Source organism: Trachemys scripta, chromosome 4, assembly GCF_013100865.1.
Source record: "Trachemys scripta elegans isolate TJP31775 chromosome 4, CAS_Tse_1.0, whole genome shotgun sequence".
NCBI classification, from domain to species: Eukaryota; Metazoa; Chordata; order Testudines; family Emydidae; genus Trachemys; species Trachemys scripta.
In genome coordinates, this window is record NC_048301.1 from 80,060,080 (window position 1) to 80,074,280 (window position 14,201).

Sequence of the window (14,201 nt, forward strand, 5' to 3'; positions counted from 1 at the left end):
TGGATGGGGCAGGAGTCCGGGGGGTGGCCATTGGGGTGAGAAGCGGGGGGGGGGGGGTCAGATAGGGGGCAGGGCTAGGCTACGCCTGGCTGTTTGGGGAGGCACAGCCTCCCCTAACTGGCCCGCCATACAATTTCCAAAACTCGATGTGGCCCTCAGGCCAAAAAGTTTGCCCGCCCCTGCTTTAAAGGGACATTTTGAGGTCAACTTTGCCCTCCGTTTTTAGTTTCAGAAAAACTGGATCATACCAGCAGAAATCTGGAAACAATAGAGAAAGGCTTTTTTGTTTGTTTGTTCCCAGTTAATAAATTCCCCTACACTGTTTACAATCCAAACATTGCATCATAGAGCTACTCCATGAGAACCTGACACGGACTGTAAATTCTGAGCCTGATTCTGAATTCATTTACCCCAGTATAAATTGAGAGTAAATCCACTACATCAGTGGAGATATACCAATGTAAGTGAGATCAAAATTAGGCCCAACAGTGAAGCTACTTTTATGGGATTACTTCCATTGATATTGTGTTGGGCATGATACAATGGAGGTAGAATCTGGTATGATATCTTTCTAACACATAATCATACACGTTGTAGATAATATATTAGAAAAAGCATCTGCCACATATGCAGAACCTCCCAGTGCTCTAGATCTCTTCTTTCACCTTTCCAAGTGTCCTGAATATTTTGCTTCAGAGTTGAAGAACCGAATGCATTGGCAGGAATGTGGATTAGCTATGATCTCCTATAATACCCTCTTCATCTCCATTTCTTTAATTCTGTGATCAAACTGTCAAAGGCAATGGCTTGAGATACCAACCTGGTATTTTGGCTGATCTAGGCTGTGAAGCTGTTTTTGGTGTTGTGACCTGTCCAGATGGATTTGCTCTTCTGCCATCGTGTTTGTTAAGTGTAGAACCTAGACAACAAAAACATCCATTATGACCAACAAGCCTAGAGAATATTTAACAGGCAGCTATAAACTACAAATTTGCCCTTTCACAATTAAAAGGATGATATGACTACAAAGTTCACCTTGAGTCCAGAAACAAGGAGTTTACACTGCAAAATCTCATACTAAAGTAGCATAGAAAAACGTTACACAGCCCACAGCTCATCAAAATACGTTCATAATCAGTATAACTAGGGCTGGCCTCGTTATCTTGAATAATATGATTCATTTTTCTCAACAATAGCATCTTGCTGTTTTGGGGCGGTTTTCACTTTTTATCATGCTACTGTTTCAGTTAAAACGTGAAGCTGTTCAGAAAATTTCCCCTCAAAAATGCTGTTTCATCGAAATAAAAATGTTTTGCAGAAAGGTATTGATTTTGATGAAATTCTTGACAGGAAGGTTTCTGAGGTCCAGGAAGGACTGTCTGGTCAATTCCCGGGAGAGAGAGAGAAAGCGAGACAGGGAAATTGAAAACCTGACCTTTTAAATCCAAAAATGGAGATTTCAACACAAATCTGTTTCATGAAAACTTTCTAAAGGTTTTGTTTTCATTCCAATATGCAACAAAAAAAAACAAATCTGGAAACCTCAAATGTTCATGAAACAGAATTGTCATTTACTGGCCAGCTCTAAATGTGATAGCTACTATCATGAAGAGGTCTCAAACATCAGAATGTTGTTCCTAATGGAAGGATTGTCCTCTGCCCACTTGCAGATAGACCCCTTTGTCTTTTTATCACCATCATGCACCTACAACAAGTATTTTCTGGCCTTATATTGGATGAGACTCTGCCCTTAAACAACCAGCGGGTATGCTGTTGAGCAACGTGTGAGGTACTCTCTCCAATCAGGCCAAGCACGCTGTCCTCTCAGCACTCTCAAAGCCTTCTGTCTGGGGAGCAAAAGAAGAACTGGATTGACTAGGACCCAAGTGATTCCATGATTTCACAAATCAAATGGAGTCAGCCACATAGCAATTTACTTACCAGAGTAAGTTTATAATCCATGCTATATGTGGATTTTACATTGGTATTGGTTAGCCAAATCAGTCTGTAAGATCACAAACATTGCTACAGTGACATCAACTGATCACATTATAGAGATAGGTCCAGTGGGTTAAGCTTGGAGCAGGTATCTCTTTCGTGCTGAACCAAGACATCACCATGTTGGCTGGTGCTGGTTTTATGAATGGTCCTTCTAGACCCTAGGCACTATGTTTAGCTGCTGATATGGTTACAGTTCACAGAAGTTTCATGTTCCAGAAGTGAAGCCTCTGGAAGACAATCTTGACATTGAGTTGTGAAGTTGAATTAGGTCTGCAATTCAACCACATACCCCAACTCTGGCCTATTTCTCATTAAATAACATTTGCTGGGCCATGCACCAATCAACTTAATTCTTGAGTATGGTAACATCTTGGCCTCCTCTATCCCCACATTGGTGCCGTTTCCAGTCAAGCCACCCCGCCACACACACCTATATATCCTTTGAATTCCTCATAGATTCTCCCTTGTCCAGTTTAAACTTCCCCTCATCCTTCAAAGCACTTCATGACTCCAATCTGGCCAAAATCTCTGACCTCATTTCCTAATAATAGCTGGCAAACACACAACTAAGAAGCACATTTTTTTTCTGCTGTTAACAGGCTCTTCATGAAACCTCCAGATGTTTTTACTTATGTCTGATGGGCTACTTCATGCTATCTCATGGGAAATTCATAGCCCAGCAACAAGAACTGAGCGCTGAATTTAGCATCTGGTGGAGAAAACAGACAAAGATGTTTAAACTATTACGGTGGATTGGGTACCCACAGACTTCAAGAGACATTGTTACCTGATCAGAGGCTCTAGCATGATGCTCCATCCACAAAACCCCTTTGAACTGAACCGCTAACTTTTGTATAGCAATAAAGCCCAGGTATTTACTAAAGATTTTAGTTGTCTAGAACTATACTATCCACACCACATAAATATTCACAACATCTAGGATTCAACTATGCAACTTAACATCACAGGCCCAGCTTATCCCCTCCATAGGAGACACTTGCAGGAAGTAGACAGACAGGGGCACTAGGGACCTCTGTGAGGTTCATCTTATGACAACTTAACCATATTCTTTCTTTGTGAAGAATCAAATATGTATTTGGATTTCTTCAGTGTATGGTTTCACTATCCCACTGTGGCTTTTGGGCAAAAGATCAGTCATATTTATGATGTCAGACCACAGCTGAACATGACTATATAGGAAAAGCAAGTCAAAACATGAGGCATAGCAAACTGAGCAAAGAATTTCTTCAAAATGAGCCTTTAAATATGTTCTTTTAACACGTGAAGTGAACTTTCTTTGTCATCCCATTCATGCTTTGTAGGACCCATTTTATGAAAAAAAGACCTTCCTTCACTCCCTCAATGTGCGCACACATTTTCCACTGTGATAGAGTTGTGACCTAGCATTCTCTCTGCTTTGCTATAATGCCATAGCACTAAAAGAAATGGACGCACAGCCTTAGCATAGCAGGAAAAATGTTGGGAAGAGAGTCTCATGAGCTCTGTTGCTCCGTTAATATCATGTCTTTGATTCTGCTAAGAATCTAAACAGATGATCCTTGAAAGTTACCTCAGCACCAGCTCTGTCAGATTCTACATATTCAAAAAAGAAAAGCAACCAAACATTTCTACACAGTGTCTAATGTACACACAGTAAATTAGGGAGACAGCCTAATAAAATGGGGGACTGGAAGTCAGGAGACATGACTTTGCAATTTACACATTTAAATATGACAAATAGAAAAATAAAATAGCATTTTATAAAATATATTTATTAAATTTATAATGCTTGAGGCATCTATGCTCTATAAAATTTGGCCTCTAAAGGCAGTTTTGATCTAGTTTATTTTGCTGAGTTTGTATCATGTTGTTCATTAAGATCTGAAAAGACTGAGGGCTGAGTTCTGATCTCACTTAAACCAATGTAAATAACACTGCCTCCACCAAAACCAATGGAATTATGCCAGTGTAAAACTGGTGTGAGAAGAGAGTAACATCTAGAACGTTTAATGTAACCCAGATAGAGTCCAGAAACTATAGAAACCAAATCAGTGTGTCTCCACCATAGAACCAACTCATTTTTCATATTCAAAGCTCCTTTCAAAATCAAATTAAAGAGTTTATTTGATGCAAATTCTAACTCTTTTAAACTATTAATGTTTCATGACTATCTTCAAAAATACTTTGATGAAAGATGTGGTATTAATACATGTTCATATTCTTGGTTGTGTGCAAAAAATGGCTGTAGATTGTTGGACAAATTCTCTGCTGGCACGACTGTATTGACTTCTATGGAGTTATAACAGCAGACAATTTGACGCAGCATGACTGAGAAGGTGTAGCATTTAGGAAAACCTTAGCCTCTGGGTTGATAATTTAAATGAAAAGTATATTTGGGCATACAGGAAAGCCACTTAATTTTCCAATATAATTACTTGCATGTTACAACATGGAACAACAACATTCACACTGTGATCAATGCATGTTATTTCTTTATACAAACTAGCTCTATCAGAAACAAGCTTTCAAAACTGAAGCAGCTGAGAAATTAAAAGCCTATTGCTTCCTAGCACCCATAGATGCTAATAATCACTGATGGGTTACTTAACAGCAAAATTACTCGAGGGGGGGGGAGGGGAGAGGGGGGAGAGGCAGAAATGCCATACTGGAAATTCTCTTCCATGGTACATATTCATAATATCAGGACGGTGGGGTGAGGGCTGGTTGGACTAAGTGTTACTTTGCTAGCATTCAAAATAACTGCCATTGGATGACAGAGAATAAAATGATCAGGAAGATGGAACAAAAGTGTTCTGTGTTTTGAGCCTTTAGGATAGAAAATACTATCTCCACAGCTTGACACTGGAACACTAGCAATTCCAATCAGATGTTTTGTTATGCATTTATTTCTCTGATGTTCTAGAGAGGATTCCCAGAGTTGGTGAAAGGAAGAAATGCTACTCATCTTCTCTGAGAGGAAAGATTGCTGGAAACACTAGTCTTACATAATCCCACTTCACATAGTTCTACAATTAAAACACTTTGTCTTTCATGCACATTGGTAGGAGGCTATTTTCTAGCTTTCAAAACTCCAATTAAAAGAAAAATCTTTTAGATCATAACATTTCTCCCAATACTTTACAAATTTACCTTTATATCGGGAGACATTAAAAAAAGGGTGAAGGATTAGACAAAATTATTGTAATTCATTGTTCTTACTGGTGGCTGTAGAAGCTGGTCCTCTGCCATGTCCAATTTCAATGTCAGAAAAAACTCCAGGTATCAAATTATCAATGGGATTGTTTGTGGGATATTTGTCTTCATTATCCCCTCCAGGTTGAATGCCAGGTGCCAGTGGATCTTTAGTTGAGTCTTCATGTTTGATACCATCATTGGAGACCACTGCTGTTATGATGATGCTTGAATCAATTTTAAACTTAATAGTTGTACAACCACCACCACCACCATTATTTTTCTCTTCTGGTCCTGTTGTATTTACAACAGGCCTTGATCTTTTACATTTTTACTGTATTTAGAGCATAAGAAGAGAGAGCCTTCTGCTTTCTTTCACATTGTCACTGGTTTCTCAACATTTTAACCAACACGCCCTTGCTGTTATTCAGGGTTATGATTTAATTTAGAAGAGTCTCAGTGACTATGGACACAGAAGCAAGACCACTAAATAAAACAACCCAAAACAAACAAACCCAAGAGCAAGAAGCTGCCAGGAGTGATTACAGATGCTGAGCACTGAAACTATGTCCAATAAATATGGCAATTATTTTTTCTTTAGAAATTTCACTAATTTATTTTATGTTCTTGTCCTTAAGTAATACTGCTTAGAATAGGCTTCAGCGACATAAAAGGCGCACACAACGTATGAAGGTCTGATGGAATGGCATGGAGAATTTATGATATTGCAATTATTTTGTAAAGTCCTGTCCCAGATCCTCTAGACAGTGCTCTTCTATAAAGGGGTTACTGGTGAGCCACAGGAGCAAGCCATCAGAAAATTTCACCCAAAACACCATCACCGCACCAGATTTATATCCCCCAATTACAAGCGCACCAGAACAGAAACTCAGAGATGATAATCTAAAGGTTAACAGGAATGCAAGATCAAAAATGAGAGCGCTTGGCATCACCACGCTGTACAAAATGATAGAGTAGTAAGAAGAATGATTATTAGAACACCTCGCATTACCAAAGGAGACCAGGAAAATAGCCCTCATGCAAGCTCATTATGTACCAATCCAACAACACAAGGAGGAAACTCTTAACACAAAAAGAAACAAGTCAAGAATAAACTAAAACAAAAATAATTTCACAATATTACAGAAAATTTCAATTAGCCGATTTCCTGTAAACAGGTACAATAATATGCCATAACTCGCTAACAGTTATCAATAGACTTTTAGCATAGTATAAATGGCAAAATAACAATTAAAACTATCTCATCCAAAAAAGAAGTAACATGACTATAATTTATTATTCTTACTGGTACCTGTATGAGAAGATTCATTTTTATGTTCAGTTTCACTTGGAGGAATAATTCCAGGTAGCTCATCATCCCTAGAGATAGCTGTGAGATACTTGTCTTCATTGCCCCAGCCAGGATGAACACTGTGCAACAATGGATCTTGGGTTGAGTCTTCATGTGTGGCACCATCATTGGAGACCACAGCTGTTATAATGATGGTGAAGCAATTGGGAACTTAATAATTGCAAAAGCACTAGCCACGTTAGTTGCCTCTATGCCTGGCCTTGCTCTTTAAAATTTCTGCTGTATTTAGAGTATCAGAGGAGAGAAGCTCAGAAGCTTTTGAGCCACATTTCTCACCTTTTTAACCAACACTGTCGGATTACTGTGGCTTAACGGAACCCTAATGATAATGGACATGGAAGCCTGAGCAGGGAAAGCAGAAGTATCTACTTGTCTCTGGAATTCAGGTCTGATCTCAGCCAATGGGAGAAGCAGTCAGATAAGCTCATAAATGCAACAGCACCTCACCAAATTTATCTCGGTAAATCAGAATGTCATTAAAGCACAACAATATTTAGGCTGCTGGTAATATAGGATAAAAAGAATGGGATTTTGGAATTACCAGGCTCTATCTTCGACATATGTCTAGCAACCTGGCCTGCCAAGACATTTAGGGATTTCCCCGGTTTAGGGAAATCCCTGGTTGTCACCGAATAAGGAGAAAGCAAAATATACGATCAAATTCAATTCAAGGCTCAGATTCACAAATACATTTTTGAATCTTATTTTCACTATTCAGTATGTTCTAGACAGCACACAGAAAAAGGCAGAGGAAAGTCCAATGTACAGACCCAGAAAAAAAGAGAAGAAAATTTAAAAAATAAAAATTGTTGTGCAACTGATTCCATGCAATAAGGTCAAAAACACCGTCACCACACCAATGCACCTCTGTGCTGAGAATTTAGATTTCCAACAAGGTATGATAGTGAATAAATTGTATGCAGAAGAAATAATGTCTCATTACACACAGGGTGGTGAAATTAATATAATTCATTATTCTTACTGGTACCTGTATAAGACTCGTCTTCATTTTCAGGAATAAGTCCAGGTATAACATAATCCCTGGAGGTATTTGTGGGATATTTGTCCTCACTGCCCCATCCTGGTTGATTATCTGGAGGCAGTGAATCATGGATTGAGTCTTCATATGTGGCACCATCATTGGAGGTAACAGCTGTTATGACAATGGTTGAATCAGCTGTGTGATATTTGCAAAAACACTATCCACATTATTCTCATCTTCAGTTCTTTGCTCTGTATTTGGCCATAATTTTTTGCATTTCTACTGTATTTAGAGCATTAGAAGAGAGGGCCTTCTGCTTTCTTTCACATTGTCATTGGTTTCTCAGCTTTTCAACCCACACTCTCTTGCTATTTCTCAGGATTATGGTTTAATTTGGAAGAGTTCCAGTGACAATAGACAATAGACATAGAAGCAAGACCGTCAAAATACTCAAAGCAAGTAGCAGTGACATCTTACCCTGTAACTTAGGATTGATTATAGATGCTGAACATTGGAACCATGACCAATTAGTATGACAAGATTTTCTCTTTTGAGATTTCACTGATTCATTATTGTGACAGTCCTTAGGCGACATTCCTTAGAATGTTTCAGTGGCATAAAAGGCACACACAACATAAAATGGTATGATGGAATGAAGAATTTATGATACTCTAATTATTATGTCAAATCCATTCCCTGATCCCTTTATAATGCTCTGCTATAAAGAGATTGCTGATGAGCCATAGGGATAATTGTAGAATCTTAGAATATCAGGGTTGAACGGGACCTCAGGAGGTCATCTAGTCCAACCCCCTGCTCAAAATAGGACCAATCCCCAACTAAATCATCCCAGTCAGGGCTTTGTCAAGCCTGACCTTAAAAACCTCTAAGGAAGGAGATTCCACCACCTCCCTAGGTGATGAAATATAAAGGTTAACAGGAAAGCAAGATACAAAAATGTGAGGGTTTGCCATTACCACACTGTCAAATGATTAGTAAGATATTCAATAAGCATACTTTATGAAAGAACAAAACTTCCACTGTTCTTGGAGGAAGAGTCTCTAATAAGTATCTAATACAGAGAGTCAGAATAAAAAAAACTCCATCATGCCAATATCCAGGAAGAGAGAGAGTAGTGAGAACAGCAATTATTAAAACATCTAGCACTATCTATGGATACCTGGCAACTTCTCCTTGGTTCACATTGTGAAAGCTTATTATGAAATATTTTATTTGAGAACTGTGCAGAAGAAATAATATCTCATTTCACAGAGAGTGATGAGATTCATTTTCGTGTTCACTATGTAGCTTAATCATCCATAGTGGTATTTGTGGGATACTTGTCTTTACTGTCCCATCCTGGATCCACATGGGTGAGTATACTATGGGATGAGTCTTCACATTTGGCACCATCACTGGCAATGGCAGCTTTTTGATGATGGTTGAATCAGTTGTGAACTTAATATTTGCAGAATATTCTCATCTTCAGCTCTACATTTGGCCATTAAGTTTTATATTTTATTGTATTAAGTTTGTAGGAGAAGGAAAGCAGAGACCCTCTATTTTGCTCCACATTATCATTGTTTTTTTTCAACTTTTAACCAACACCATCTTGCTGTTTGGGCACTATGATTTGGCTGAATTTATCCATGCTTATAACATAGATAGATGTCTTAGCAAGAAAAGATATAGCAGCAGCAAGTTGCCTCTGTAATCCAAGTCTTATCTCAGTTACTGAGTTTGAGGATTGACCATTAATATGATAGTGACTAATAATTTTCTCTTTTGGGATTTCACTTTTACCTATACATTATGTGTGAATCTTGCTTTTCATTATTCAGCAAGCTTTAATAGCATAGTCAGAGAAAACCCCAATACATCAACTCAGAAAAATGCAAACAACCTAGGAAATTTTAGATTCCATGCTAATGATTATCACAGTACCACTCTAAACCAAATTTTATCAAGAGACTTTCAATAGAATATCATAATAAAATTACACAGATATAGAAGTAGTGTTATTCCTTCCAAATAGGGAGTAAATGAACTATAGGGTGGGATTTTGAAAAGTATTCAGCATTGGTCAAACTCTTCTCCTGTCAAAATAAATAGTAAAACTCCTACTGATTTCAATGAAAGCAGATTTAGGTCAATGCCGAGTGCTTTAGAAATTCTTACGCGTAATTAATTATTCTTTCTGGTACCTGTATGAGATGATTCCTTTTCCTGATCTTTTTCACTTGGAGGAATAATTCCAGTCAGCACATCATCCCTAGTGACATTCGTGGGATACTTGTCTGCATTGCCCCAACCGGGATGAACAGTATGCAATAGTGGATCTTGGGTTGAGTCTTCATGTTTGGTCCCACCACTGGAGACCATAGCTATTATGATGGTGGTGAAGCAATTGTGAAATTAATACACACAGCATCACTCTTTATATTATTCTCTTCTTCAGTTCTTCTCTGTACAACAGGCCTTGTCCTTTCATATATCTACTACACTTAGTAGCATAGAAAGAGTATAAAGGTTTTGCTCCTCTTTATTATCCCAATTCAGAAAACTGCCCCACTGACATCAACAGGACTTAAATTCATACTTAAATGCTCTTCTGACTCAAGATACATCAGTAGTTTTCTAAATCTTTTTACCAGCACCATACTATTTTTCAAGACTGTGTCTTGGCTGACCATAAACGCAGTGAAAATGGGCACAGAAGCAAGAACAACAAAGAAGAAGTAGCTGCAAGAATTTGGTCCCATAATTCAGGTTTGATCAGACACTCAGAATGAGGATTATGTCTCATTAACAACAACTATTAATTTTCTCTTTTAAGATTTCACTGTTTCATTTAGTTACACTCCCTCCAGACAAGTAGAGTCTGACCATGGGTGGGAGCAAACCTGCTTCTGTAACGTAAAAGACACATAACAACATGTAAGAAAATGATGGAATGAAATGGGCAATATTTAATTTGATATTCCTGCTGTATTTAGGTGGTGTTGCACCAAACACGTCATCATGTGCGACCACTCACATATTCAAAGTTAAGAATATTCTTAAGTGTTTGCTGAATTGGGGCTTTAGAGCATAAGAACAGAAAAGCAGAGAGGACTATCTATTTTCTATAACATTATCACCATCACTGGCCATGTTCCTGTTCAGGGGCAATGTTTTCATCAGAAATCCTCTGACAATACAGGTAAAAGCAACAGCGAGAAGAGTAGAAATAGCAGCATCAGCGTGCCTTTGTAACTCAGTTTGATCTCAGTTACATGGCATGAAGACTGAATAACAAATATGTCAGGGAAGAATCATTTTCTTTTGGGGGGATTTCAGTGCTTTATATACATTACAGTGCTTGTCTCCAGACAGGCAGATTCTGACAATTGAGACAAGCCATTTCATTTCAATTTTCTCAAATCTATGAGTTATTAGTAAGTATTATCTGAATTGTTTGAACTAATCCTATTCAGATTACAGTTTGTCTCATTGATATGCTCAAGGTTTAACTGATCACCATATTTGGGGTCAGGAAAAATTTTTCCGTCAGGTCAGATTGGCAGTGACGCTGAGGGTTTTCACCTTCCTCTGCAGCATAGGGCACGGGTCATTTTTGGTTTGAACTAGAGTAAACAGTGGATTCTCTATAACTTTAAGTCTTTAAATCATGATTTGAGGACTTCAGTAATGTAGCCACAGGTTATGGGTCTATTACAGGATTGGGTGGGTGAGGTTCTGTGGCCTGAGATATTCAGGAAGTCAAACAAGATGATCATGATGGTCTTTTCTGGCCTTAAAGTCTATGAATCTATGAAATGTTTGTGAATATCAAACCACATGACACAAAAAAAATAGTCAATAATCAATGGCTATAAATCACATGGTGTTCTTTCTGTTTCCAGGGTGGATCACGGAAACTTTCAAATAATGGGTCAAATGAATAGCAAATAATAAATGTCCAGTGGGGATTTTCAGGTGAATAATTATTAGTGCTAACATTTGTTAGTCCTGTTTTATTCTCTTCTGCAAGCACAGAGAAACCAAAGAAAATACCAACACCTTTAAAAACCCAAAAGAAAAGACAACAAAATAATCAACCAAATAATCAAAATAATCCCCAAAAAACTGGAAGTTTTGACCTGATGATTCCATGCAAAACTGAGATTTATCAATAGACTTTAAACTAGGTATTATAGTGCTTATAGGGCAAATCTGTGGCGGGATTGGGGGTTTTAAGTGTAACAACAATACAAGTAACAAGTTTTAAGCTTGTTGGAGATTGTCCCAATGAAAGATGCCAATAGCAGAAAAGGTCATAGTTGCAGCAGTGACAGAAAAAGTTACAGCAGCAACTTGTTCCTCTCTCACTCATCTTTGATAGATGCCAATTAATAGGCAGAGTCTGTGGCTTCTGGATTCATACAAGTGGAAATTATCATTTTTTTAAAGATAGTACCTCATAGACTCTAATGCCAGAGGGGACCATCATGATCATCTCCTGCCCATCACAGCCAACAGGACCTCACCCACCCATACCTGTAATAGGCCCATAAACTCTGGCTGAGTTACTGAAGTCCTCAAATCTGAGTTATTACAGAGAATTCTTTCCTGGGTGTCTGGCTGGTGAGTCTTGCCCACATGCTCAGGGTTTAGCTGATCGCCATATTTGGGGTCGGGAAGGAATTTTCCTCCAGGATAGATTGGCAGGAGCCCTGGGGGCGGGGGGAGTTTCGCCTTCCTCTGTAGCGTGGGGCATGGGTCATTTGCTGGAAGATTCTCTGCATCTTGAAGTCTTTAAACCATGATTTGAGGACTTCAATGGCTCAGACACAGGTTTGATACAGGAGTGGGGGGTGAGATTCTGTGGCCTGCATTGTGCAGGAGGTCAGACTAGATGATCATAATGGTCCCTTCTGACCTTAAAGTCCAGGATTCTATGATTCTATGAAATCTTGATTTAAAGACTTCAAGTTACAGAGAATCCACCATTTACTCTACTTCTCTGAATAATTATAGATTTGGCTCCAGGTAAGTTGCCTTTGTTTGCGAAAATGGTATAGGATACGATGGTTGGATATTTGGAGTACTTGTGTATATACATTTGAAGTTGAAAAATATATTTGTATTGGTATTCTGTGCTGTATTAAAATGACAGCTGACACAGTAAATGAATTGTCTTGTTCACTATTCAAGGTGCTGTTGTTTAGACATAGGAGATGCAGTCAGAAATGTCTTGAAACACTGCCACCACACCAGATTTACCCTTCAAAGTTAAAAGCCTTTCAGAAAACACACTGGCAAACATGATGCATGTAAGATTAGGATGACTTAGAACATAGTCTAAGAATATTGCCTTTGATATCAGTGCATTCCATGAGTGAAACGCTCATGGTTAAATAAGGGCCCATAATCAGAAGATGAAAAGATTATAGACAACCCTTTGCAATAAGCACTGACCATCAGCACAAAGCAACGGCAAGAGAAAAGTACACCAGCTAAACCCAAGAAAGTGTGGACTTTATTTATTGATTTATTTAGAGAAGGTGGCATTTATTCTTTCAATTCTTAAAAAAGCTCCACATTGCAAGCACAGAGAATGCTCACAGAGAAGGCCGTGTTACACTCACACAAACTTCACTGACTAATGCTCTACTAGTTTACCCTGATATTATGGGATTGATGCAGGAATTACTGAGCTAAATTCTATGTCCTGTGTTATGCCAAAGGAAGGAGCAGATGTTCATAACAGTCTTTTCTGGTCTTAAAAATCTAAGAATAAAACAGCTTTAAAATATTTATAAGATAAAACTTTGACACCCAAATCCTTACTGTAAAGTTTATTGTCCAACCTGATGCCACCCCTCATAATATACCTCACTGCCAGAAAAAAACAACTTTACTATCTCACAACCAAAAAGGAAGCTATCAGGATGTTAGAGGCATCTCATGTACATCTAAATGGATGGTGCAGCATGCACAGTCTCTCCATATGCCAGATTGCATAAATCACAATTAATCCCCAAACTTCCAGTTGGTAAATTGGGGGAAGAGAGGGAAGGAGGAGGCTCTGCACAAGCCCCATAAAAATGTAGTGCTTATCTGGTACCATCTGACCCTAAAACAGTCAATAAATAGAAACAGAGAGTTGGTTCTGGATCCAAACTTCGTGGATTTGGGTTTCTCTCTTTAATGGAATGAAATGGAGCCATGTATCTGAAATCTTCCAAATTCTGCAGTTCAGACCCATCTGTCTTTAAACCTAATTATAACTCAGAACTATTTAATTACCATGTTGCAACACCTAAACAATGCTTCCTGTTCACTTTGGAGTAACACAGTATCCTCACCTAATAAACTTATAGGCCTTTAGCATCTGAGTTCACTACACACAAATAATGTGTAATGCCAAAGAAAAAGCATTCTCAAGTTCTCACTTAATTACTGATACCTGTAGTTGAATGTTCACTTCCACGTGAAGGAATAACTCCAGGTAGTACATCATCTCTAGTAGTATTTGTGGAATACTTGACTTTATCACTCCATCCAAGATGAGCCCCATTCAGCAGTGGATCTTGGGTTGGGTCTTCATTTTTGCCACCTTCAGTGGAGACCACGACTGATATGAAAATGGTTGAATCAATGTTGAACTTA

At 38.4% G+C, this 14,201-nt stretch overlaps 1 protein-coding gene across 1 annotated transcript in view; it reads right to left on the bottom strand.

Moving 5' to 3' along the window:
• CD44 (CD44 molecule (Indian blood group)) overlaps positions 1-14,201 on the bottom strand; it is a 99,108-nt gene that overhangs the window by 7,504 nt on the left and 77,403 nt on the right. The window contains exons 12-17 of the mRNA XM_034769691.1: positions 13,999-14,166; positions 9,752-9,931; positions 7,554-7,718; positions 6,506-6,685; positions 5,221-5,406; positions 821-919 (exon numbers count right to left, since the gene is read on the bottom strand). Coding sequence (XP_034625582.1) covers positions 821-919; positions 5,221-5,406; positions 6,506-6,685; positions 7,554-7,718; positions 9,752-9,931; positions 13,999-14,166 — 978 coding nt within the window. The remainder of the gene's footprint in view (positions 1-820; positions 920-5,220; positions 5,407-6,505; positions 6,686-7,553; positions 7,719-9,751; positions 9,932-13,998; positions 14,167-14,201) is intronic.